This window comes from Amaranthus tricolor, chromosome 4, assembly GCF_026212465.1.
Source record: "Amaranthus tricolor cultivar Red isolate AtriRed21 chromosome 4, ASM2621246v1, whole genome shotgun sequence".
Lineage (NCBI taxonomy): Eukaryota > Viridiplantae > Streptophyta > Magnoliopsida > Caryophyllales > Amaranthaceae > Amaranthus > Amaranthus tricolor.
Window position 1 is genome coordinate 7,587,237 of NC_080050.1, and position 27,144 is coordinate 7,614,380.

Consider the following 27,144-nt stretch of genomic DNA (forward strand, 5'->3'; position numbering starts at 1 on the left):
ATATTGAAGTTGATTGTCATTATGTTCGTGACGCTATTCAACAAGGTATTCTACGTACCTCTCATGTCAAGACGAATGAGCAAGTTGCGGATTTGTTTACTAAAGCATTGGGACAGAAGCAATTCCGCTATTTACTAGACAAGTTGGGCATTTATGACTTGCATGCTCCAACTTGAGGGGGGTGTTAGGCCTTATGTGTATTTGGGTAATTAACTTTGGGCCATTGAATAGCCTTTGTATATCTTAGGCCCATATTTTGTATATATAAACCTTACTAAATCTATTGAATCGAAAGGAAAAACAATTCCTAACATAAGCTGATGGTTATAGTCAGAATATAATATTCTATCAGTTATAATAAAGTTGCCCTTCCTCCATCCATGATCCATCCCTTCCTCATATATATTATTAGTTTATTACCACAGGCATATTATGCCATCAATATAATCAAATGAAAGTTACTAAGCTAGATGATGCATATATCGTAAGATCTACTTGGTTATACATTCATGTTAGATATTAGAGTCTGATCATATATTCAGCACTGTGCATTGAGCATGGGAAAGATGTATCAGGGTGCTAAACTTCTTCAATTTAATTGTGAAAATCATGTTTCTGACCCCTTATTTAGGGCTCAGAACTAGAAAGAATGAAATATCTCAATTTAACAATGTTGTAACGTAGAATGTAAAATATTTGTAAAATTGTAACTTTACTTCAGTCCAATACCTTAATTCAATATGTATTTTTTATTAGGTTAATTTTTTTATTAAATGTCATACGAGTTATGTTAAATTGTAATTGTTGTTATGATAAGTGTCTGTTAGATATTTTATAGCCAATTAATGTGATGGGCTTTAGGTTGTATATATACCTTACCTTAAACTCAATACAAGGTTGAGAAAACATTTCCCTCAATTTTTATCTTGGTACCGGAGCCTTGGCGGCCTAGCAAACTCTACCATCACCAAGATTATTTATTTTTTTGTTTTTTTCTTCTCCTTCGTAGTTTCTGCATGTGGCTAGTTCTTGTCATAATGATAATCATAATATATAGGATTTGTCTTAGTTATTTTGTCAAACACCCATTAAAAACTAAAATCAACCCTTTTTAAAAAGGACTCATTTTGTCTATAACCCATAAAATACCGGAAACAACAGTGCATATTATATTTCCATTTCGTCAACGTTTTCTTTCATTTGCCTATGAATTATAAAAGACCAGAAACAACACTGAATCCTGAACTTTTAGTAGTTGGTGAGATGAGATTTACTAATCACATCTTAATGACTACACAGGAACACTATTATTAATTTTGTTAGCTGTACGTTACAACCTGAAGAATAAGGATATCATCACCCATGTTCATCACATAATTTGTTACTGCAGCTTAATTCCAGATTCCTAAAGTATCCGAAAATACTGCTCACTATTCAGAATCTTTGGTGATAATTTAATGTTAATATATACTTAATAATGACTCTCACTAACAGTAGAATCGTCTTGAAAAATTTGAGGTCTGTACAACATTTTTATTTTGCGTCTTATTTATAGCAAACATATTTATTTTATTAGTAAACGTAATATTTTTTTTATTAACTTTTTCATATACGGGAGAAACTAAAGACCTTCTGTGGTAATAAACTAAGAAAAGAAAAAAAATATACAATTTGCTGTGCTAGTCTAGTCTCCAAGAGCATGATGATGATGCACATAACATTATAGCCAGACGTCTAGATTAGGGTGTTCCAAATGTGGGTAGTATTTTTTTTGTGTACGTAATTAATATTGTTGATTCAATTTGATTTGAATTAAATATGATTTTTTAGAGTCAGATTTGATTATATTCGGATTTAACTCCGTAATATTTAATTCTAACTTATAAATATTATGATAGTCTGTTTCGATGAATTTTTCATATTTTTATTTTTAAATTTGATCTCACAACTATGAATTTTTATATTCTTACTTTTATTCTGAAATATCACGCTATCATTATATTCCTCATGCTCTCTCCCTCGAAGGATTATATGTATGATCTGTCTGCTACCTCTTTCCCTGGACCCTTAATTTGTGTAAGATATTGAGCTAATGATCATGATGACTAGGAGTGTTCAATGGGCCGATAAGGGTCGACTTTTTTTATTACTTAACAATATTATAATCCCCATTAATTAATTTATAATAATTAAAATATTATTTATAATAATAATATTGTAGAAACTTTAATAATTCTCGGCATTTTCATTTATAATTAAATTTATCCATCAATTATGCTATTAAAAAGAGTCTGTTTTCGACCCTTATTGTACCCTTTTATAGTCCGCTTCATTTTAATTATAGTAGAGCCCATTTTAATCCGATCCATTTTCAACCCGGCCCTTACAAAACCCTTCTAAAAAGGGCCAGATAAGAGCTTAAAATGGAGGTCGGGCCCGTTGAACACCCTTAATTATAACCATTACAATAACCATTTTAATCTATCAACTGGTCTTGTACGAGACGGTCTCATAATGAGACTGTTAATTTGGGCCGGCCTAATTCGCGCATGTAACAACCTGGGCATTTTTTTTCATTTTTTGGGCATTTTTCAATTTTGATCTTAAAGGTATCAATTTTGATTTTAAAGGTATCAATTTTCAAAATTGATACCTTTAACGTCAAAATTGATAAATGCCCAGAAAATTGACATATTATTACAAGCGCGAATTGAGCCGGCCTAAATTGACGATCTTATAATGAGACCATCTCGTCTAAGTTTTTGTGTTGTAACTTAAAGAAATAGGGAAAAATAGCTGAAATGAACGGGTAATGTGGTCCTTGTAAGTGATGTTTGACTTATACGGAAGATCTTACATTTTCTATTCTCTTGCAAGCTGGTTGGCAAAGGAACGTGGTAGGGACCTTTGTTGTAGCTTATAGCACAAAACTAGTGATTGTTTGCATTTGTTGGGTCTATCTTATTGTATTCTCTTTTATCTTTTTTGTTCTAGGGTGAATATGATCCCATTGGTTTTGGCTTGGTTGATTATGGAAGCTCCCTTTTTTATTATTTTCCAAATTGTATGTATTTCTTTTGTCATGTTTCATAATTGTATAGTGGATTGTGTCTTTCTTTTTGTTTTTGTGATTTGCATTATTATTTGATTGGATATGATTCCCAAGGTTGGATTTTCTTTGGCAATAGGTAGAGATCATAGCTCATTTGGTGGCTACATGAATGGGATACTCAATGAGTTTTGTTGGAATATTCTTATTTTGGTGGATCAGTGCGAAATTTCAATTTTGATCACAATCAAAAAGTTATAACTTTTGTGATTAATACAGACGATTTTATGTTAATGTTGCTTTATATTTTAGCTGCTACAAGGTCAAAATATATAAGTATAGTACTAATATGATATCAATACGGTGTTATCAATGATATTTTGCATTATATCTTATTAGGATCATAAATTCAATTCTCAATCTCTCAAGAAAAGGGCGATAAGTAGAGACTACAATTAGAGTAATAAAAAAATAACAATAATAATTAGAAGGATATTCTTGCCTTAAAAATTATGAAAAAGATATAAGAGCGAGTGTCAATAGTCAATAGTAATTTATCTGTTGTAGTATACTTTAGTTCATATAACTTACTCAATATGAAAATATATATATATATATATACATACATTTACAAAATATTTTCTAAGATGTTTAAAATAGTGACAAGATTAGTTCATTGTACTTTGTACATAAGGATATTGATTTCTTGTTCTTTGCTCAACTTTACTCGAGCAACCCATTCACTTGTAAATTGGAAACATTTTCATGGATAATGGAGAACAAATTGGGCCCACATATACAAAACTTTCACTAAAGGGATTGAATGAAATTTGAATATGGATTATAGTTCTTATTTATCATTATGGTAAATATACTTCTTTAAACTCAAACGGGTGGGCCATAGATTTTGGGTTTACCTTTTGAGGAGGAACAAAGTAACAAATTATTTGAAAATTTTTACTTTGGAATTTTGCATTGGATTCTCACAATGTTTTATTTACACTCTTTTTTGGTGTTTTTATCACATTTTTTCTAGGGTTTTGTTAATCCCCAAAATCAAGGGTATGAAAATTCAATGCCTTGAGCTTTGGGTCTTATGATGTCATTTCCTTTTAAATGGGGTAGGAGATTTTAGGTTGTTTTGCTTTGTTTGTGCAAGTTTGGGCAAGAACTTGTTAAATTTATGCTAGTCTAACACATGTGAACTATTTGAAACTAGTGTTATTTGTGTTTTGGTTGTGTACTCTTTACTCCATTTGTCCTTGACAAGGATTTACAAAAACTAAGCTTTATTATTACTAATAAAAGTAAAATTATATGCAATATTTTTATTTTTTCTCCCTAAAAAATAAACCAACAAGCCGTGTTTAGTTGTTGGAAGGAGTATAAATGAAACTGATAGTTTCACGAGACATTCAAGCTCAACTCAAAAAAATAAAAGAGCTCAAGTCATTCTAGTTACGGCTTACCCAAAAATTTAAAATTGGCTCGAATACTCGAGTATTGTTGTGAGAGTATGTTTTGTTGTTATCCTATATACTTTTCTATTATTAAAATTTTAATTCATGAATACTACTCATTAATGTTTGATAAAATGTTTCATGGTTGAGCAATTTTATTTTTCTAACATTAGTGAGCTATTATTGAATGTATTTGACAAATGAGTTTTAGTTGTTTGTTTTTTAGTTGATTTATGTGGCCAGTATAAGTGTTTACTGATTTTGATGGCTATTGATAAACCAACTATTTAGGGAAATGTTTAAACTATGTGTTGACTATTAGTTATTTATTAAAAGTGAGTCATCAAGCTAAAAGCCAAAAATTATTTACAAACAATCCCATTATTGTACAAGTTAAATGGAGCACTATAATTAAACGGAAAATAAGTACTTCCTCTGTTTTTTTAGTTGCACTTGTATTGGCTTCGACGCTATATATATATATATATATATATATATATATATATATATATATATATATATATATATATATATATATATATTTAATTGACTTGTTTATTGTTGTTAATCAATGAGTTAAAACTTAATCAAATCATATGCAATATTGTTTGAATCATCACAACAATTCAAATTTATTAATTTTTAATTTAATTTTTTAACTTGTAAGGAAATAACTTTACTTCCTTATAAACGTAAAATAGACAAGTCGAGAGTCCATCAAAAGGACCCATGATTAAGTTAATGGCCTCCATATTTAGTATTTGTTTTGCTTCATAAGCTTTGATTAGTAAATGGTTACTAACTAGCAATTCTCCATGGGCATTATTATTTGTCGCCACCCTTTTCATTTTATCGCCACCCCTCCTCCTAATGAAATTACGAATTTGCCCCTGATTTTTAAAAATTTACAAATTTGCCATTGAGTTAATAAATTTTCATTTTCATTTTTTTTTAATTTTTTTTAATTAGTTTTATTTATATTATTATTGTTATTATTATTATCATAGTTATTATTATTATTATTATTATTATTATTATTATTATTACGGTTATTATTATTATTATTATTATTACGGTTATTATTATTATTATAACGGTTATTATTATTACGGTTATTAATAATAATAATAATAATAATAATAATAATACTAATAATAATAATAATAATAACATTAATAATAAAAATAAAAAAAATTAAAAAAAAAAATATCAGTCGCACAAAACGTGCGACTGATAGTCGCACAAAGCAGTCGCACGTTTTGTGCGACTGATATTTTTTTTTTTTTTTTTTATTATTAATTTTATTATTATTATTATTATTATTATTATTATTATTATTATTACGGTTATTATTATTAATTTTATTATTATTATTATTATTATTATAAATATTGTTGTTGTTATTATTATTATTATTAAATTATTATTTTTGTTTTAATTATTATTGTTATAACTGATGTAAGAAAAAAAGCATAAAAATTGACAAACACAAAACACACAGAATTTACGTGGTTCATCGACAATGTGTCGACTAAGTCCAAATGCAGAGGAGAGAAAAACTTTATTACTAGAAGAAACCCAAAATACAAATATTGGCTAGATTATAGAAAATAAGAGTTTATAAATTACTTCAATACATAAAACCTTAGCCAAAATAGATTTTTTTGGGATGATGCAAAACTAATGCCCAAGACTCCTTTTATAAGGAGAAGAATAACAAGCCTTTGTTATTCTTCCGATGTGGGATAATGATAAACATTAATCTTCCAATGTGGGATAATGAAAAACATTAATCTTCCAATGTGGGATAATGACAAACATCAATCTTCCAATGTAAGGTTATGTCTTGAATCCCACATTGGAAGATTGATGTTTGTCATTATCCCACATTGAAAGATTAATGTTTTTCATTATCCCACATTGGAAGATTAATGTTTATCATTATCCCACATCGGAAGAATAACAAAGGCTTGTTATTCTTCTCCTTATAAAAGGAGTCTTGGGCATTAGTTTTGCATCATCCCAAAAAAATTTGTTTTAGCTAAGGTTTTCTGTATTGGAGTAATTTATAAACTCCTAATTTCTATAATCTAGCCAATATTTGTATTTTGGGTTTTCTCTAATAATAAAATTTTACGCTTTTTTTCTTACATCAATTATAACAATAATAATTAAAACAAAAATAATAATTTAATAATAATAATAATAACAACCACAATATTAATAATAATAATAATAATAAAAATTAAAAAAAAAATACAAGTCGCACAAAACGTGCGACTGTTTTGTGCGACTGTCAGTCGCACATTTTGTGCGACTGGTTTGTGCGACTGTCAGTCGCACGTTTTGTGCGACTGGTATTTTTTTTTTTAATTTTTTTTTTATTATTATTTTTATTATTAATTTTATTATTATTATTATTATTATTATTATTATTATTATTATTATTATTAATAACCGTAATAATAATAACCGTTATAATAATAATAATAATCGTAATAATAATAATAATAATAATAATAATAATAATAATAATAATAATAATAATATAAATAAGAATAATTAAAAAAAATTAAAAAAAAAATGAAAATGAAAAGTTATTAACTCAATGGCAAATTTGTAAATTTTTAAAGATCAGGGGCAAATTCGTAATTTTATTAGGAGGGGGGGGTGGCGATAAAATGAAAAGGGTGGCGACAAATAAGAATCGGGATTCTCCATCTCTCACCCTCTCTAATAAACTTACTTTATCTCTCTACCCAATCCAAGTATTTCTGTCTAACCCAATATCTTGAATTAAAGTCCTAAACTTGACAAACCAACAAATTGGTACATTCTTGACAACAAATCTAACTCTTAGAATGAAGTGGTACAAATTTTTTAAAACTAGTAGAACTCATTGAAATAGAATGAAGTGGTACAAATTTTTTAAAACTAGTAGAACTCATTGAAATTGTGATTTTAACCATAAACAGATCGAAACATATATCGTAGACAGAAAAAAAAAAACATATATCGTAGAAGTGTAGCTTGAGTTTTACCCTTACTCAACTTAGAATTTTCCGCATACAAGATTATTTTCAAGATTAAGGACTCCCAGTCGAGACGTATACAATGCAATGTATTAGAACTCTTAGCACTTAGTCTCAAGCTTTCAAGTTGAATTAAAAATAGTTCAGATTAGACTTATTTAGATGTTAAGCTTAATTTGAATTTGAGTCGAACTCATTCAAATCAAACTTTGACAGAATTGAAATTAAATAGTCTTTTTGTGATTATAAGATAGATTGATCGAAAATGAGACTAAATAAAAATTGAATTCAATACCCTATTTAAAAAATACAGTACTTATTTTAAGTGAATTAAAAATTCGATTTTCAACTTAAATATTGAGTAGGCTTGGCACATTTTATAAGGTGACATGAATGTGAACAAACAGGTTGTGTACACAGAATAAGTTAACCAACTAATTTCTGGCAAATTTCTCTTCGTTTTAATTTTATATTTTTTTATTTGTGGATGGTGCACACAATGTTGGAAAGTATCACTGCAAAAGAACAAAATAAAAGATTGTAGGGTCAGATTTTGGTGTAAAGTTGTTTGAAAAATCACAGCCTTTGATGCAAAATTCGTACCAATCGGATATGGCAATCGCCCTTCAAGAAAGGACTTTTATTTTGCGAGACGAATTTAGCTTTTAGAGTAAAAAATACCTACTTTTATCTCATGTTCTTTTCAAATTAAAATTAAAAGTATGAAAAAAAATTAAATAGAATAATAATAATAAAGGATAATATTTTATTAAGAGTAATTCTTAATTGCAATAAATAATAAGAGGAGTACTATTATTGTGAAAAAGTCAAATAAATTTTAGGAATTAAAAACGTAAATACGTAATGTTTTTTTGAAAATATATTTGATATATAAGGTTATGTTTGTCTCAAAAAATATTCGAAGACGAAAAGATTCATAATGTGAAATTTTTTTATGAAATTTTGCTTCAAAGAAAATGAAAAAAATGAAAAAACGAATATAGTAGTATAATTGTATAAGGAGAGCGAAACATTTAAATTTTGTATACGTGCTGAACCTGAACTAACTCAAGTACCATTTTTCTATTATCATATGTTTATACACTTTAATATTAATTAGATTATTAATTAAATAATTTGGACCATAACTTAGTAGGCTTGTAATTAAACTCCCTTATTTTTCTTAATGTGCACTTGATAAAGAGATATTAGACTCATACAATGCCCATAGAACAAGTTAGATTTGAGGAGTTGGGGAAAATTGAAACAAGATCTAAATTACAAGTAGAATCATATGAATCGTGCATATAAATAAAAAGGTAGATTCGACTTTATTGAAGAATAATCTTGTAAGAGATGTCTGTTCATAAAATAATTTCAAAATAAAAAGTCTATATAATAATTTATATTAGTTAGATTGTACAACTTATACATGGGATGCGCCTCATAGTGAGACTGTCTCATACAAGAATTTGTAGTTTCATAAAGCTCACAAAGTATAAAATATCTATATCAAATTCTCATATCTGTAATTTAGCATAAATATATGTTAGCCGGAAGAGGTGATATTGAGCATATCACATATTTTGGAGTAATAACCATGGAGTGAGACCTTTAAGCCAACCTTTATAGTAAAAAGTCTTTGTAGGAATATTATTTTAATGTACACCAATCTTAAAAGTATTACAATAGTAACTATTTTTACTTAACAAAAAAATTAAGTACAATTATTGAAAAATATTAGTTAATATTAGGTTTATAAATCATAGTAACATATTTGAATAGTATGGACAAAATCTATACAATACTTTTACATTTATAATAGGAACACTTCAACAAACACTACTTCTTTTGTCCCTCTCATTTTTTATCACTTCTATGTTAATTTGTCCCACTCAAGGGCAGAACAAACAATTTCGAAGTCCTGTTTATTTTTCATAAATTTTAAAAATTAGGGCCCTTCATAATTAAAAAGAGAGATTTTCTTAAACAAAAGTAAAAAATTAAACATAATTTTAATTTCAAGAAATAGTAGAATTAAATTAATGCTCAACACAATTTCTAATTTTATTAATGTTGATTTTATTAAAAATAATTATAATAGAGTTGTTAAAATTTTAACTTTCTTCTATATCGTTAAAGTAGAAGAGAAAAAATAGTAATAGATTGATGACTAATACTAAAGAGTAAAAAGTTTGAAGGGTTGAAAAATAAAAATATAAATTCTTGACTATTTTAAAAAATTAAGTTAGTGTAATTGATTTTTGATGAATATGCAAAAATTAAATGATGTAAGAGAAAATATTTGAAAGTTAAAAAGTACCATCGGGAAGAGATAAAAAAGAAGAGAAAAAAAAGAAGAGAAAAAATATAATCAATAAATTTTGAACATATGACTATTGATATGTTAAGTAAAAGTCCTACCAGCTACTCTACCATAATAGTATGTTATTCTAATATGATTTTTTTAATATGAGACTCTTTAGGTTTGGGGACCCTGTGCGATTAGGCACCTCGCACAACCCCAGAACCGCCCATGGACTCCCACTCCCACGGATTTTGTACTATAATTTATTTTGGCAAATGTTTCACTCTTCTTTTTATAAATCTAAAATCCACAAATTTATACTCTTTCTCCATCCCACTCATATTTATCCTCCACTCGTTTTTTATATTATTCTTTAGTCGAATTTTTCTTTTCATTAAATTTTATCCATTTTGAAATTAATGCAAAATGTGTTAGAGTATATAATATATTCTGGGGCCTCGGCCATCAGTTTAAGCTTTTGGTTGAGTTGGTTCCTTATAACATATTATAGGGCCTCAACAATCAGTTTAAGCTTTTGGTTGAGTTGATTCCTTAACATGGTATCAGAAGCCAACGTGATAAGAGGTCACATGTTCGAATCTAAACCACCTCTCATCTAAGTGGAATATTTAGCACCAGGTATGAGGAGAGCCTGTGCTGCATCCACAATTTTAACCCAGATGACTCTCATGTGAGGGGGCGTATCAGAGTATATAACATATTTCGGGGCCTCAATCATTAGCTTAAGCTTTTCATTGAGTTGGTTACTTAACAAAATAAAGTGAACGAAAGAGTGACTTACTTTTTAAAAATTAATTTGAGCACCTCAGAAAATCCTTACCAACATTTTCTTGTAAAAAGAACCTTATAAGTTACATTTCTATCTTTTCATATCATTTCTCGTGATTTCTTTTTCTCTTAGTTGTTCTCATCCTCTTTTGCCCCCTTTTCCCTCCAACAGAAACCATTTATTTGGTGTTAAAAGTAGTGAAAACTACAACTTTATTCCTTTTGGATTTGGTATTCTAATTGCTTAGGAGTGGTGTGTCAAATGCTTAGTATTATAAAAGTATACATTTCAAGGGGACATCACTTCAATATCCTCTTTCTTGCTTTAAAGTTGTGTGATAACATCCTAGGAATGCAATTAGCAATTACTCTTTTATAATACTCCCCTCAATTCTTTTCAATTATCCCATTTTTTTATTTGGGCAATTCACTTTAATTGTCCTATTTCTATTTTAGAACATAATTTTTGAATTAAATTGTCCTTATACCATTCATGTAATTGCCAAAATACCCTTATTTTTTTTACTAAACTACACTATTTAACCCCCAATACCTACTACATCACATGGGTATACTATTTAAAGTGGTCCCTCCACTTTCTTAATATTCGTGCCCAACCCAAATAGAACAATTAAAAAGAATTAAAAGGAGTACTATTCAACAATATTTGAAATTTGAAATTACGATATAAGAGTTTTTAAGCAGCATGCATGAGTGTCACAAGAGTTTAAGTTAAATGATTCTCATCTAGTTCTCCTTGGGCTCCTCCATCCCTTAGCATACCATAAACAACCACCTTAAATAATTGGCTTATCAAGTGACTCAAACAACATACCTAAAAAATAACACTCCCTCCGTTTCACCAACATTGTCTCATTTGGTTTATAGACATAGTGCATAGTTCATTTTCAATTTATATTTTATTCTGAATCTACAAGTTAAAACTCAATTAAGGTGGAATCTTGTTTAATTCGTTTCAATGCAAGAATTATTAATATTGACTTTTTATAATTTTTAGTTATGCTCAAAATATTAAAGTTTCAAAAATTATCTTAGCGAACGTGCTCAAACCAAATTGAATAATATTGCTAAAACGGAGGGACGGAGTAGCAATTATGATACCTCTATAGTAGCTATTTTAAACAGTTAGTTTAAATAATTAACTTATTAACAATATTTTCAGTTAGTCAAATCAGCTAATATTTATTTGCTAAACAGGCTTAAAACATCATTTGTTTAGCTTAGCTGAACTCTAATTAATTTAAAAACAAGATGAAATAAAAAATCTAATTAATTGAAGAACAAAATAAAATAAAAAACTTAAGGAAAAATTGATAAAACTACCTATAAAAAGTATTCTTTTATGAAAAACTACCTACAATAAATTTTTTTATCAAAAGCTACCTAAAAAATATAATTTATTTGTCAAAGACTACCTAGTAACGGAAGATATACATTTTCCGTTAAAACTAACGGAAACTATTATATTTAATGAACAAAACAATTTAAAAAAAACAAAATTAGGGAAAATAAAATTAACCCCTTTCCATCTTCATTCTCTGGTATTTAACTTCAAACAAAATAGTTTGTAACAGTAATCAATTAGCAATTTTCAACTTCGAATTTTTAATCACAAAAGTAATCAATTTTGCTATAAAGGAAAAAGAAAGGGACAACAATAACACCATCTCCAAAAGAAGAAGTAGGAGAAGAGAACAAAATGAGTAAGTGTAAAAGAAGAAATAATATGAAAGAAGAATAAATGGTCTTGTATTGATAGTTATTCATCTATTGAATGCGGAATGCATGTGCTATTCATGGACATTCATAGTAGGTTTTGTTGAAGATGCAGGTTGAAAATGCTACTGATTTCTGGAAATGAAAGGATGAGTTGAGGTTGAAGATGAAGTAATGTGCGAATTTAAAAATATTGTTATTTTCTTTTTATTTTTTTAACTAATTATAATATTTAATAGCTCATCTAATAGTCATGTGCATATCACATGTTGGTCAATGTTAAAAATAACTGTCAATATAAATGATTCTGTTAATTGGTAGTCTTTGACAAATAAAATATATTTTTTAGGTAGTTTTTGACAAAAAATACTATTATAGATAGTTTTTCACAAAAAATCACTTTTTATTGATAATTTTTAACAAATTTTCCATAAAGTATTCAAAACATTGGCACGTCATGCCCCGGCAATGATCCTAACTTTTAAGGCTATGGGGCTAATACATTTATTAATTATGCAATAAAATAGTGATCATCCTTGTGTAATTAAAAGTTAAAACCTTTATTGACTAAATGTTCATGTGTCCCTGTGTGTACTCTAGCTGTAATGTTACTCATTCGGATTATCAGGTTAATTTTAAATTAAGTGTTTTAAAACAATTTAAAATCAAATCTTAAATCACATATATTTAAATTTAATAATATTTCTCTCTGTCTCTTTCAATTTTAACACCAAACAAAACACCAACCAAAAATATCGAATTTAACATAAAAAACTATTCCTTCTTTTTTAAAACTCAATTAAAAAAATCCATTAAGTATAAGATCCCTACAGTTCATAAACTTGGTGTATAAGGCTGAAGTACTGGCTAGCTACTGCCTACTGCAACCAAAAACAAAAGACAGACTTCTTAGAATCTTAGTTTAGTTGGGAGGAACTTCAACCTTTTTCTACAAACCAGCAGGCAACATACTTCCACTATCCATAATTGACAATTATCATTTTGCCGACCTATGGTTAAAGTTAAATATTATCTTTAACCAACATCATACTCCCTCCTATTCAGCTTATGTGTCCAATTTCCTTTTATGGTCAAGTCACTTTAATTGTCCAATTTTTATTTTTGGTATGGGTTTTTGACTTTTATGCCCTTAGTAGCTTTATCCTATTTTCAATGATACCCTCCATTACCCATACTAATTTTCCTCCTTTACATTAAAAACCCATAATATCACTCTCTTTCCTACCCTTAGGGTCTCACTTTTGACTCTCCTTAAAATTCGTAAAAAGTCAAATAGGATTCCTAAGGTGAATAGGAGGAAGTATAATAATACTACCACTACTTATAATAATAATAATTATTATTATAATAATAACAGTAATCAAGAATAATACTCCACATCAGTAAATATTTAGTCATATTCTAATCAAATTTCATGTTTTCTCTTTTGTTTTATTGATATTAAATATTTATTTCCTATTTGATAATTTTTTCTCTTTATGTGATCTAACTAATTACACAATAGTCATTAGATATTTAGACTATTAATTTTCCTTTTCTTCGCCTTACTCGCTCCTTTCATGTGGCCCTGTATAATATTTCTTTATTTTTTAAAAATTAGTACATTTTTAAATTAAATGACACATTTGCTTAGAATAAGAGATGAGCACTTTAAGTCGTCTTCCTGTCTTTTTCTCTCTTCTCTCTCTTCAAAAACTTTAATATTTATAGTTGATTTAAAGCTATCATCAACCTTTTGGTTGATGATAATTCCCTAATTTTCTTCGTTTTTAAGCTTTTTTAATACAATTAGAATAAATATTTGTCCTCTCTCTACAAGATAATTATTCTACCCATTCATTGGGTTGATTCTACCCATATAATGGGTTTTGATCTCTCTCCTCGTGCGAGTTTCGAGTTATGAATTTTGATCTCTAGTTGATTTGTTGGTAGAGATTAATGCGATAATGAAGCAGACACCAAAATTGCAATTACCATCAACAATATCAAATTAAATTCTATCTTAAGCCTACAACAGATTGAAAGACCCCCTCATAGTAGGCTATATCAACAGCGATGTGGAAGAAGATATTCAAAATTGTAAAATCTCATACACAATGATTGTGGTTTTATAAATTTTGAATTATATTTGGTTTAAGTTGTTATGTACTTGCTAGTTTTTATCTCTAATATAAATGTTGTATGACTCTTTAATAATAAATTTCTGATATAAAATGTCGTGTGACTCTTTAATAATAAATTTTTGATATAAATATCGTATGACTCTTTAATAATAAATTTGGTATTATTAAAAAGAAGAGATAAGTGATTCTATAAGGTATTAGGAGTAAATAATTACTCACTTGATTCACTCTTTTAGCGTCACTTGTATTGTAAGAGTGTTGAGTTCCAAACTTTGACCACATAGTTGTAAATAAATGTAAGGGCATTGATAATCATTACCAACTTTTTTATTATGTCGTTATTTTTTATTAAAATTTTAAAATTGCCTTGTAATATTTTTTTTATGTCTTTTCTTTTAACTTCTTGTTAAATAAAACTCTATCAATTCAATCTTAACATTAAAAAAATATTGATGGTGAATTCATCCCCAAAATTCTTGAGATTAACAAATGTTTCAAGATATTGCTACATTTCGTAATATTTTTAAAAAAAGTTGCAATTCACATAAAATGTGTGACTTGACATAAGCCAAATCACACAAAACATGTGACTGAAACTACGTCAAGTTGCACAATTTTTGCAATTGTACACCTTCTTTTAATTTTTGCTGTTTTTTTGAAAAAATATATACAAGATATCATAAAGAATTTGATAGTTCGAAGTAGATTATTGTAGGATATTTATCAAGAATAGGCAATTTGAATTAGTACGTAGATAAATTGCATGCATGAGCAGAAGAGATAATAATTACTATTGATTTCATTTCACTTGTGTGTTTTATAAGCAAAAGAAGTTCTATAGTGAGTCATTCTACAGTGAGTCATTATCTAAGCTATCATCGATATGGTAGGTTTGGAGACCATCTGCATCACTTAAATAATGCGGCTCAACCAAGATCAACAACTAAGACATGTGGTTGTCCTTTTATGATCATTGAATATTGTTATAGATTTGGAGAGAGGTCATGAAAGGTGAGAGAGTGTCCAGTTGACAAAACAAGATACAATCATCAATTTACAGTGTAGATATAGTCGTGTTAAAGTAGGTTTCCAAGTGACATTCTAGATCATGTTAAACAACTTAGTGTGACTGGTATGCAACATCGCCTTCATTATGACATGGATGGTGGATCTCCTACAAATACTATCTATATTTAGAAACCGAACATAACTATTTGGTTTGAACAAATATGGATATTGATGGAAATTGACTAGCTTACTAATGGCAAATCCTACATCCGTGCAGTTTCTGCATATATGGCCTCATATTATCTTGATGGATACCACCTACAAAACCAAGAACTAAGAATTGGTCGTGAAATTGTTGGTATGACGCCATAAAATCACAACTTTTAGTATTTTTTTGCTTAATGAGAGATGAGGCTACAATTTTCTACACTTGGGTAATGGAAAGGTTTAAAGCTTTTCTTAAGGAGTATTCAAGCTCCAAATATAATTGTAATTCATGGCGATGAGGGGTTATTTCAGCTATTTGTGATTTTTTTCAAGCATTTCTCAATCTCTACCACATGTTTGTTATTTCATTTAATGCATTGAACTAACGCATTTCTTGTACAGATGCACAACAAAATTTGGAAACAACAATAATCTATAGGCAATTATATCATTAAGGTGAACCTATTTAATTAAAACTTTCTTCATGTTATAAATGTTCCCTATACTAGAATTAGCAATTGTTTGATGAATGAGATGCACAACAAAATTTATTATGCACCAAATTTAATACAAATATTTTTCTCTATTAGAGAAAAAAAATATCACCTTCATCATCTCATTTATTTACAATGTTTATAAAGCTTGCTTTACTAATTATGAACCCATTTTTCAGTGAAATACATATCTTATTATTAGTTGGGTAAGTTTTAGTATGATAACATTATCCCTAATATAAATGTCTAATATATTATTATTAGCGATGCACACTAGTCGGCAGTGGCGGATTCAGGGTTTAAAGTTCCCTGGGGCACCAACGAATGGACTAAATTTTGACAAAGTTTCGTTTGTATAATTAACAACTAAAATATTTTTTGTTTCGGCAAATTAATATAAAAAGGTAACGAACAAACTGCAAATGTTCAAATTTAAAATTAAAACGTAGACCAACAAAATGAAAATAAAGTAACGAACAAACTACAATTGTTCTCGCCTAGTTTTCATATTTTGGAATCGATGTACTATAGCATCATTACTAACATTGAGAAACAAATCCTTCTCTAAAAAGGAAATCATGCAATCATTCAACAACTGTTCTCCCATGCTGTTTCGCACTTTACTTTTTATATGATTCATCCCGGAAAATGATCTTTCGACACTTGCTGTCGTCACTGGAAGAAGCAATACAAGCTTCAATAGCTTGTAAACATCTGAATGAGTTTCATGCTTCCTTGTCTCAACAAGTGTTAAAGAAAGTTCGTTAAGAGTCTTCACATCCAAGAATCACTCGTCATTTCTAACATCATCAATGTAACTTATAAGCGGTTCCTCAAAGAATATCAAATCTTCATTTGGAAACTCATTTGGATAAAATTTAGCAAGGTTCAACAATTGTTTTGTATCAAAAGATGAGAATCCATCACTGGGACTAAAACAAGCCATACAAATAAGCAAATCTTTGGTTTTCTTTTCTCTAGGTTCAACAATTGTTTTGTATCAAAAGATAAAATTTAGCAAGCTTAGACACGACCCATAACAACTTGCACGCTATAAATCCCGTATCAAAATTATCATTTTCTTTTCTTGAGCTTTGACTTATTAACTTTATTATTATTTTGTTTTTGAGCTGAAAAATTAAAACAATCTTGACTTTATTTTTGAGCTATAAATTCCTAATACTTTTATTTATTTATTTATTTAATTACAAGAAAAAATTGCATACTTATCTTATTAGCAAGCAAAAGAGTGTTTACTCTTGGTCTCTACTCTCAACACTCTACAGAGTCTACTTACAGTCTGCTGCTCTACTCCATTTTTCTCTTCTTCCTACCATTTTCAACAAACATCCAAAACCAACCGTCTTTTCTCACTTTCTTTCTCTCTCTACCACCATGAAATCAGTTGGCAGCCATTAAAGCTCCCCAATTTCTTCCTTTTCTAACTCTACAACCCGACAGTTTTCTCTCTCTAAACCCATTTTCCCATAATGGGTTGCACAGCTTCCAAACTCGACAATGAAGACACTGTTCGCCGCTGCAAAGAACGTCGCCGTTTGATGAAAGACGCCGTTTTCGCGCGCCACCACTTAGCCGCTGCTCACGCCGACTATTGCCGTTCTCTTCGCGTCACCGGTGTTGCTCTTTCAGATTTCGCCGCCGGTGAACCTCTCTTAATCGTTTCTCCTTCTACTCCCTCTGTTCTTATCAATAACAATCAATTTCAAAAAAACCCTAAATCTTCTTTTGTTGATACCAATCAATTCGAAACAAACTCTAAATCCCCTTTTATCAATTACAATCAATTCGAGAAAAACCCTAAATCACCTTCTTCGATTTCTACTACTTCATCATTCAAACCTCCTCCGCCGATCAAAACAGCGCCACCGCCGTTTTCTCCGACGATTGCTAGCTCGAAATTGCCGCATATTTTGTCTGATTCGAGTGTTAAATCGGGGAACAAGTATATGGGTAACATTAGTAATGATGTTGTTGAGAAAATCAGGGTGAAAAAGGTTGGTCCGAAATTGCCGCATATTTTGTCTGATTCGAGTGTTTCATCATCTACACCTAAATCAACTGCATTTGATTTTTTAGGTGAAACTACTTATGTGGGAATCCCTAATTCTAATTATGCTACTACTCCTTCTCAAGCTTCTTCGGTTTGGAATTGGGATAATTTTTACCCTCCTCCTTCCCCACCTGCTTCTGAATTTTTTCATCAATCTACCAAAAATGATTTTTCCCATCATGATAAAAATGGGGGTTTTGATGAGGATGAGAGAGAACGAGGAGGAGAGAGTGAAAGAGAAGAAGTTCACTGTAGTGAATGGGGTGATCATTACAGTAGTACAACTTCTGAGTCTGATGAAGATATTAATCATACTAAAGATGATGATGAGGAAGAAGATCTTGATGGGGATGATGAGAGGGACTCAAGATCAGAGATTTCAGAGCTTCGAACCCGGTCACATTTTGGGTCTTCATCGATTAGGAGTGAATCGGGTCCGACTTTGAAGAAGGTGGAAGAAAGGTCTGAGGATGGAGCTTCCAGTTCTTCGTCAAGGAGGTGGAAGAATAATGGTAGTGGTGCTGGTGGAAGAGAGGTTTGTGGGACTGATGAAATGTGGATTGTTGTAAGGCATAAAGATCTTCAGGAGATTGTGAGTTCACTTAAGGATTACTTTGATAAAGCTGCTGATGCTGGTGATAATGTTTCTGAGATGTTGGAAACTGGTAGAGCTCAGCTTGATCGGAGTTTTAGACAGTTAAAAAGTATGTTTTTCTCAATTTTATTTGCATCTTTATGTTTTTTTGTCGATTTACATTTCGGTTTTTGTCGATTCACATTTATAATTATGCAATTGTTGTGATTTTGAATGGATATGAATGGTTGAAGGTTGGATACGTTTGAATCATACTCCATAACTGTTACTGTAGATTGATATATGATGATTTTATTGGAATTCAAGAATTTAGGATAATTAATATAACCTTGATGATAATGAGTGCTTCAGTAGTATTTGGGTTAATTCTTTAGTTTTTGATTGAGACTGTTTATGGTTTGGATGCCAATAATGGTAATATCTGGTGACATTGTTGAATTTGATCAGTTCAAGTTTTACGGATTTGGGTGTTTTTTTTACTTTTTTTGATCTGAAGTTGTTGGGTGTTGCAGAAACTGTATATCATTCAAGTGGGGTGTTGAGTAGCTTGAGCTCAAGTTGGACTTCGAAGCCTCCATTGGCGGTGAAGTATCGGCTTGATACAAGTGCTTTGGATGCAGTGGGAGGTTCTAAGAGTCTTTGTTCAACATTAGAGCGCCTTCTAGCATGGGAGAAGAAGCTTTATCAAGAAGTCAAGGTCATTGTTACCCTAAAAATTCGCTTTGTTGATCAAGAATAGTACATCTACCTTTATCTTTGCCTTTCTTTCTTGCTTTTTTGATAAAGCTTCACTAAGGTGAAGTTTTTCTTCTTTCTTGTTCTGTATTGCGCTTTCTTGTGTGGATCCTTGATTGATAGAGTTAATGGTTTAACATGGCCACTTGCTTTTGATGCTGACACTTGGGACCCTACCTTTTTTAAAAGTATGTGTTTTCTGATCTTAGCTAATTGTCTTGCTGTTCCTTTCTCTTTTGGGTGGAGGGGTTGTAAATCAGACCTTTTTCTTTCCAGTTTGGAGACACCCCCCTAAATGTTATTGCTCCCTTCAGTTTCAATTTGACAGTCCCAGGCCTTAATTCTGGTTGTTTTACCATTACGGCCATTGTGGTTGGTGATATTAAATGGTGGTAATGGAAATGATTAATAGTGTAAAATTTCATCAGAAGCTCCATTTCATTTTCATTTCTATGGTGATCAGAAGCTCCATTTCATTTTCATTTCTATGGTGATGAAACTTTGATCACAAAAATTTTTTTGTTTACAAATTTTCTTTACCATCTAATACCATCTTTCTCAATGGTAATGCATGGGAGTAAATTTTATAAAGAAAATGAGATGATTGGAGTTAGACAAGCATGAGCATCAAGGTAGCCAAGAGATTTTTCAACTAAAATTAAACTAGTTTTCATTTCCATTACCACCATTTATTACCACCTATCAAACGGGCATTAATGTCTTGATTTTCTTTTGCTTCATTCTCTGCTTGATTTTGCTTGAACCTTTACGGCGATGGGCTTCTGTAACTATCCTTCACCTTAAGATTCAACAAGGGAAGTCAGGGTGAGCCAAGACTATGACTTCTTTACTTGACATAGCAAGAGAATTAAGCGGAGTCATGATTTTGAACTACTCCTAATTGCACAAGAGACTACATCTAACTATCCTTATAAAAGTTTACGCTGCTACTTTATCCTTATTAAACCTGCATTATGCTTGAATTTTGTCATTGTTCACATGTCAGCGCTTGCTTGCTGTGGTTAACTATGATCTCAATTAATACGTTAACATGATTTTAATTTCTTAATATATATTTGCAATTGGTTTTAATATCTGAGTGATTCTAGTAGAAACCTGATTTTGTAATTTTGAGAATCAAGCCACTGTTTGTATCTTAAATGATGAGATGAGGTTGTATTTTATTACATACACAGCCACTAAAGGAATTCAGTTACAGAATGCTGTTATAAGGTTTGAATGTGATGTTGATTGTTCTTGTGAATGTTTTGCAGGCTAGAGAAGGTGTCAAGATAGAGCATGAGAAGAAGTTGGCAACGCTTCAAAGTCAGGAATACAAAGGTGAAGATGAAATTAAGTTGGACAAAACAAAAGCTTCAATTAAGAAGCTACAGTCTCTAATTATTGTTACTTCCCAAGCTGTCAATACTACATCATCTGCAATTGTTGGCACCCGGGACAGTGATCTAATTCCACAGCTCGTAGAAATTTGTCATGGGTAAGCATTACTTGATTGACTATTGAATCTGCTTTGGTTTGTTATACTTGATGGCTTTTTCATCCAACGCAGATGTTGTATTGTATATAAATCTACTGATTTAACTAATTATATGCTTAATGCACCTTACCTGCTTCAGCCAATCTCCTGAGAGACGTCTCAGTGTCTCATGATTCGCTAATCTCTCTGCGAATCGCGAATCGAAAAAGGCGGTTTTTGGTCGGTTTTGGGCTATATTTGGTCCATTTTGAGCGAATCTCGAATTGAGACATGCGAATTTACTAGTCTCTCAGACCTAGCCCATTAAAGCTTAATAAACTCAAAGTTGATAATGGGCTGATCAAATTAGGGATTGTCTCTTGTCTCTCAAATTCATTGAAACAGTTTTTCTGTAATCATTTTTTGCACCCTCTTGGATTCACCCCTTTCATATCCATAATTTACCTGCCAATGATAAAAAGCCTCCATCTTAACTTCTGAGCCTTACAACTTCAAACACCTGTATTATTAATAATACTAGTTGAACTTGCATTCCTTGGGTAGTTTGAGTAACAAAATAGAGAAGATAGATCCCCTTTCAAAAAGTTGGAACCAAATCTTTGAACACTTTAAAGTGATAGAGCTGAGACTCACCCATACCGTTCTTCTCTTTTATTGCATGTCGAACTCTGATACTGATTTGTGGCCAACATTTATATATCATCTACAATTTATTCTCGTTTCCTTTCAAATGAAGTATGTAATCTTGGTCTATGTCACTCAGACTCTTAATTTTGCCTCATGTGCCCTTGTCGGATCCTCGACACTCGGACATGAGTATGATACTCGAGACACTTTTTTTGCGTTCTTTTGCAACTTGCAATTCTCTTGTAGGTATGGGTTTCCTGGTTCATTTGGGCCGTCATTAAGCTTTTACAACCTTCTTGAAATGGCCATTTAGGGCTTTTGTCTATAGTCTAATTTAATATGATTAATGTTGTTGAATTTGGTGGATTTTTCTTTAATTGTGACTGGACCCACCACCTTGTGTTTTTCTTCTCAATCCAGCAACGATTTGATGTTGTTGAGGTGATTGGGTTGCTTCCTATTGTATTTGGTACTGCTCCTGTTTTAATATTTCATATTAATACAGGCCCTACCAACAGTTACTGCACAATCTAGATTTAATTAATGTTAATCAGTTGATCATCTACCATAATCTCTATCCTTCATTTTTCAGAATTGTTCTGAGATGCTTTTTTAACTGATCAATGTTTTATGCAAACTGATTTTATAATATTAAGGACCAGCCTGTCGTATTAGCCACTCACATGAGTTTGACCCTGCTGTGTCCTTTGGTCGAACATGTATGGTAATTTGGTCCATTTTGAGTATCACTTTAAAATATTTTGCTCTATTGAATAACGTAGCATCAATTTCTCTGTGTTGATTTGACTTGCACCATGTCCAACTGGCAACTAACGTACTATGGATTTTTATTTTTGTTTAATGGTGCTTTTTGTCGTTTGTAAGATGTACTACTTGATTAGGGGTGTTCAAAAGGCCGGATAAAGGCCGAGCTGGGCTTAATTAAATATGGGCCACGTTGGATAAGGTCCTTTAAACTTAATATGGGCTTTAAATGGGCTGGGTTTTGAAAGCCTTGCTCAGCCCAACCCGGACCGTTTTTATTACTAACAACTATTTTAATGCCCATTTTTCAATTTATAACAATTAAATTATCATTTATAATAATTAAATTGAAAAAAATATTAATAATTCTCATTGACATTTTCATTTATAATATTTAAATTATACATTCATTATATAATTTTGCAAAGGCCCGTTTTCGACCCTTATTGAGCCCTTTTATAGCCTGCTTCATTTTAGTCATAGTAGAGCCAGTTTTTGGCCCGGCCCTTACAAAGCCCTTCTAAAACGGGTCGGATAAGGGCTCAAAATGGAGGCCCGACTCATTGAACACCCCTATACTTGATATTGTCTTCATGTTTTGGTCTAAGTTTTTGCTACCCCTGTTCTTCATTAAAAATGGTCTGAACTCTGATCTTAGATTGTTATGCTGAGATGACTTTATTCTGCTTAATGCAGGATGATGTACATGTGGAGATCAATGAATCAGGTCCATGAAGTTCAGAACCAAATTGTGCAGCAAGTACGTGGTCTCATAAACCGTCAAGTTAAAGGGGAACAAACCTCTGAACTTCATCGACAAGCAACTCGAGACCTGGAATCTGCCGTCTCTGCCTGGCACTCCAGTTTCTGTCGCCTAATCAAATTCCAACGGGACTTCGTCCGCTCTCTTCATGGTTGGTTCAAGCTCACCCTTCTTCCAGTTGAAAACGAATCCACAAACATGATACCGGAGGCCTCAGATGCATATCCCTTTTTCGACGAGTGGAAGAACGCCCTCGACCGCCTTCCTGATACCGTCACATCCGAAGCCATCAAAAGTTTTGTCAATGTAGTCCACGTGATATCTTTGAAGCAAACCGAGGAATTCAAAATCCAAAAGAGAACAGAAACAATATCAAAAGAGCTCGAGAAGAAAGCTTCCGCTCTTAGAAACATCGAGAAGAAGTATTACAACTCTTATTCTACGGTAGGCATTGGTTTTCCGCACAGTGGAACCGACAGTGGACAAGTACTTGACGCATGTGATCCATTGGCCGAGAAAAAACTTGAGCTCCAAGCTTGCCAAAGGCGAGTAGAAGACGAGATGATGAAACATACTAAAGCAGTGGAGGTAACTAGAGCAATGACATTGAACAACCTGCAAACAGGCTTACCGGGAGTTTTTCAGTCTTTGACAAGCTTCTCGATGTTATTCATGGAGGCGCTGGAGGTAGTGTGTACGCGTTCATACGCAATAAAATAATTCAAAAAGTAGTAAATCGCGCTTTTTTGTCTTTTTTGGGGGATTTGCATTTTTTTTTTGGATTTAAGATAAGCTAGCTTAGAGAGGGCTGGGAATTTTTGGCTGTGGTCTCTTCTGGGTTTTGTTGGTATGTACTCTATTGTAGATATGTGGAATTTTGAAAGTTCATCTTTATATTGGTTCAGGGGTTGGAATTACCCTGTGTACAGAAAACTGCTTACATTATGTCTGTTTTCTGTGAATTTACATGATTCAATATTTTAATATCAATAAATGTCCAACTACTCCTAATCATTTATACATCTTGCTCACATTTTGGTTTGATGATTTTTCGCCTTATTACTTTTTGTACTTCCTCTGTACTTGCACCAAATTAGCTTTTGTACTATTCATCATTTAATAGTAATTTACATATTTCGGTTATTATATGATAAAGGAAACATAGTTATGTGGTTCATGTTTTATTCATCTTGTCGTATATTTTCTTAATATTAATTTTTTTATAATTTTTAGTTATGTATAACTCTAGATGAAGTATAAATAATCCGAAAAATATGAAACAGAGAAAGTATTATCGAGAATAATAATCTATCTCTTGTTCATGTACCAGTACAATGTAGCATTAGGATGCAAAGCATGGTATCAAACTCTCATTGTTAGGTCTGCATATGGTAGATATGCGAATCCCGGGTTTAAAACAAAAGTTGAAGACGTTATCAACTAATTGGGTCTTTTATATTACCTCTGTTTTGAAATAATTATAATATTGAATTGAGAAATGTCAATAAAACAGTTGAAAGTATAATGGAACGGATATACATGAGGTGAAAGTATGTTTGGTGTGATGAGATAATGTTGATTTGTTGAAGGATCTGGTGAGTCCACAGATAGTAAGACCCAAAGATAGTGAAAAGCAAGGGAAGCAAGGATCTGCATTCTGCAGGAGTGTCAAAACAAAAGGGCAAAAGTCTAAAATGTTTTGGAATAGAGTACTCTACTATTTTGAGGGTCAGGTTAAAGAACACTATAACAGCACATGTATGTGGTACATATTATTCTTTGGTCTCGTCTCACTCATTTTACATTATTTTGAACTACGATGATAAATGATATAAAATGAGTGGGCCAGCGGAGTTAGGATGTTTCAAATTTTATAATTCTAATGGAGGAAGTATTTTAGAATGAAGTAGGATTAATTTTTGGAGTAATCTTTACTTCCACACTTTGGTGGTCTATGCAATTTTTTTTTATTATTTTTTTATTGTATAGCATGCTCCCAGACTCCATACACAGAGGTTTTTGGAGAGTGTGTAAAGTCATCGGCTGTATATAATCTCTTTTTTTCCCTTATATGAAAAGTTAATTAAAAAAAGAAATATGCTAAGTATAAAAAAATATGTTAAAATTATTAATAAAATAAATATACGTACTATAAATAAGACACAAAACAAAATTCTGCACAAAACTCTTAAATTTTTCAAGACGGCTCTGTTTCATACTCCTATTTCATTCACCTCTTTTAAGATTACTCTTTAAAAGGGAGTCAAAAACATAAAAGCACAAATACTCGTGTAAAAGTTCAAGTACTCCCTTGTCTCCAATGTAAATTGTCTCATTACTAATGGTTGTGAAAATTTTAATAAAATAAATAAATTGATATTTCATGCTAAAGTGGATGAGAATTACAAAATGAGTACAAATTGTAGCTAAAAATAAAAATATAGTAAATGGAATAAGATAGACTAAAAAGAAAAAGATCTATCAAAATATGGATCAAATTTGCAACTTTTTATGTTTCAAGCTAAGAGTCTAATACAAGTAAAACCCACTGTTTTCAATCAATGTTGGGTATATTTTACCAAATTTACTCCCTCCATTTCTTTTAGACTTTCTATTTACTAGGAGTATTTGGTACTAATTATCGATGATGTTTAGTTTATATTTTATTTTAAATTTATAAATTATAATATAGTCCAGTGAAATATTATTTAATTCATTTAAATATAAATTTTATTTATATAAATTTTTTATATATTTTTTATACACAAGTAAATCAAAAACTCTAAAAAGAATACAATAGTATATTTTACAAAACAAACATTCTGTATTTTACCCATATTTTTAATGATAAGATAAGATAAGAATAAATAAGTTCAAAGAGAATAACCACTAAAAAAAGTTCAAAGAGAATGTATGGGCCGAACCTAAAGGCCAATTGTTCCCCACACATTGTTAATTTGTTATATACAAATTCTTTAAAAAAATGATCTCTTTGAGAGAACACTTTTTTTTGGGCAGCTCAATATTTTTATTACAAAAATGAAATTCAAAATTTGAAAAAACACGAGTTTCTCTTTTCCGTCCTCTTCTTCAGCAAACATCCCTAATTATCATCCTTCTTCATTATATCATCCATGACTCCTATCCTTATTGTGCATGAAATTATTTATTCTTCTTCAATTTTAATTTTCACCATTAAATTAAGAAAAAAATTAAGTTATGATTCAATTAGAGTTTTATTTTAAGGACTTTTTTCATTGTCAAACCTAGAACAATTTGAAACTTTATTTTTACAATTGTGAGAGCGTTTTTAAATACCTACTTGACATACCCTAAAAACACCATAAACAATATGTATTTTGATAGTTATAGTAGATATATTTGTATATCAAAATAGGTATTTTTAGCATACCATAGTAGGTATTTTTGCAAACTGAAGTAGGCGTATTTTCTTATGAAAGTAGGCGTTTTTAATATTTAAAGTATGCATTTAAAATGGTTATAGTAGGTGTTTTTGCATATACAAGTAGATGCTTTTGCATAATGAAGCAGTTTTTTTACATGCTAAAGTAAGTATTTAAATAGTTTAAGTAGACATTTAAAATTGACCACTAGTTATAGCAAATAATTAAACTAGTTCTAGTAGGTATTTTTGCATATTGTAGTAGGCATTTGAAAAAGTTATAGTGGTCATTTAAAATAATTATTGTAGATGTTTTTGCAAACGCTGAAGCATGTTTTGTTTTTTTAACAAAATATGCATTTTGAATAGTCAAGGTAGAAATTTAAACTAGCTATAGTAGGTATTATTGCATACTAAAGTACGCATTTTTTATTGTTATAGGTGTTTTGTATATGGAAG

The 27,144-nt window shown here is 30.6% G+C and overlaps 1 protein-coding gene across 1 annotated transcript; it reads left to right on the forward strand.

Annotated features, from left to right (window-relative positions):
* The first annotated feature begins 17,444 nt into the window (after positions 1-17,444).
* LOC130810229 (nitrate regulatory gene2 protein-like) lies at positions 17,445-24,300 on the forward strand. The gene is made up of 4 exons (XM_057676207.1): positions 17,445-19,003; positions 19,407-19,591; positions 20,904-21,127; positions 23,216-24,300. Exons 1-4 carry the CDS (start codon positions 17,719-17,721, stop codon positions 24,000-24,002), a joined length of 2,481 nt encoding a protein of 826 aa, XP_057532190.1. The 5' UTR covers positions 17,445-17,718; the 3' UTR covers positions 24,003-24,300.
* Positions 24,301-27,144: the final 2,844 nt, after the last annotated feature.

Coding starts and splice junctions, on each gene's coding strand:
- LOC130810229 (XM_057676207.1), top strand. CDS start 17,719: ATGGGTTGCACAGCTTCCAAACTCGACAATGAAGACACTGTTCGCCGC. Junction 19,004..19,406: donor GAGTTTTAGACAGTTAAAAA/GTATGTTTTTCT, acceptor TGGGTGTTGCAG/AAACTGTATATCATTCAAGT. Junction 19,592..20,903: donor AGCTTTATCAAGAAGTCAAG/GTCATTGTTACC, acceptor AATGTTTTGCAG/GCTAGAGAAGGTGTCAAGAT.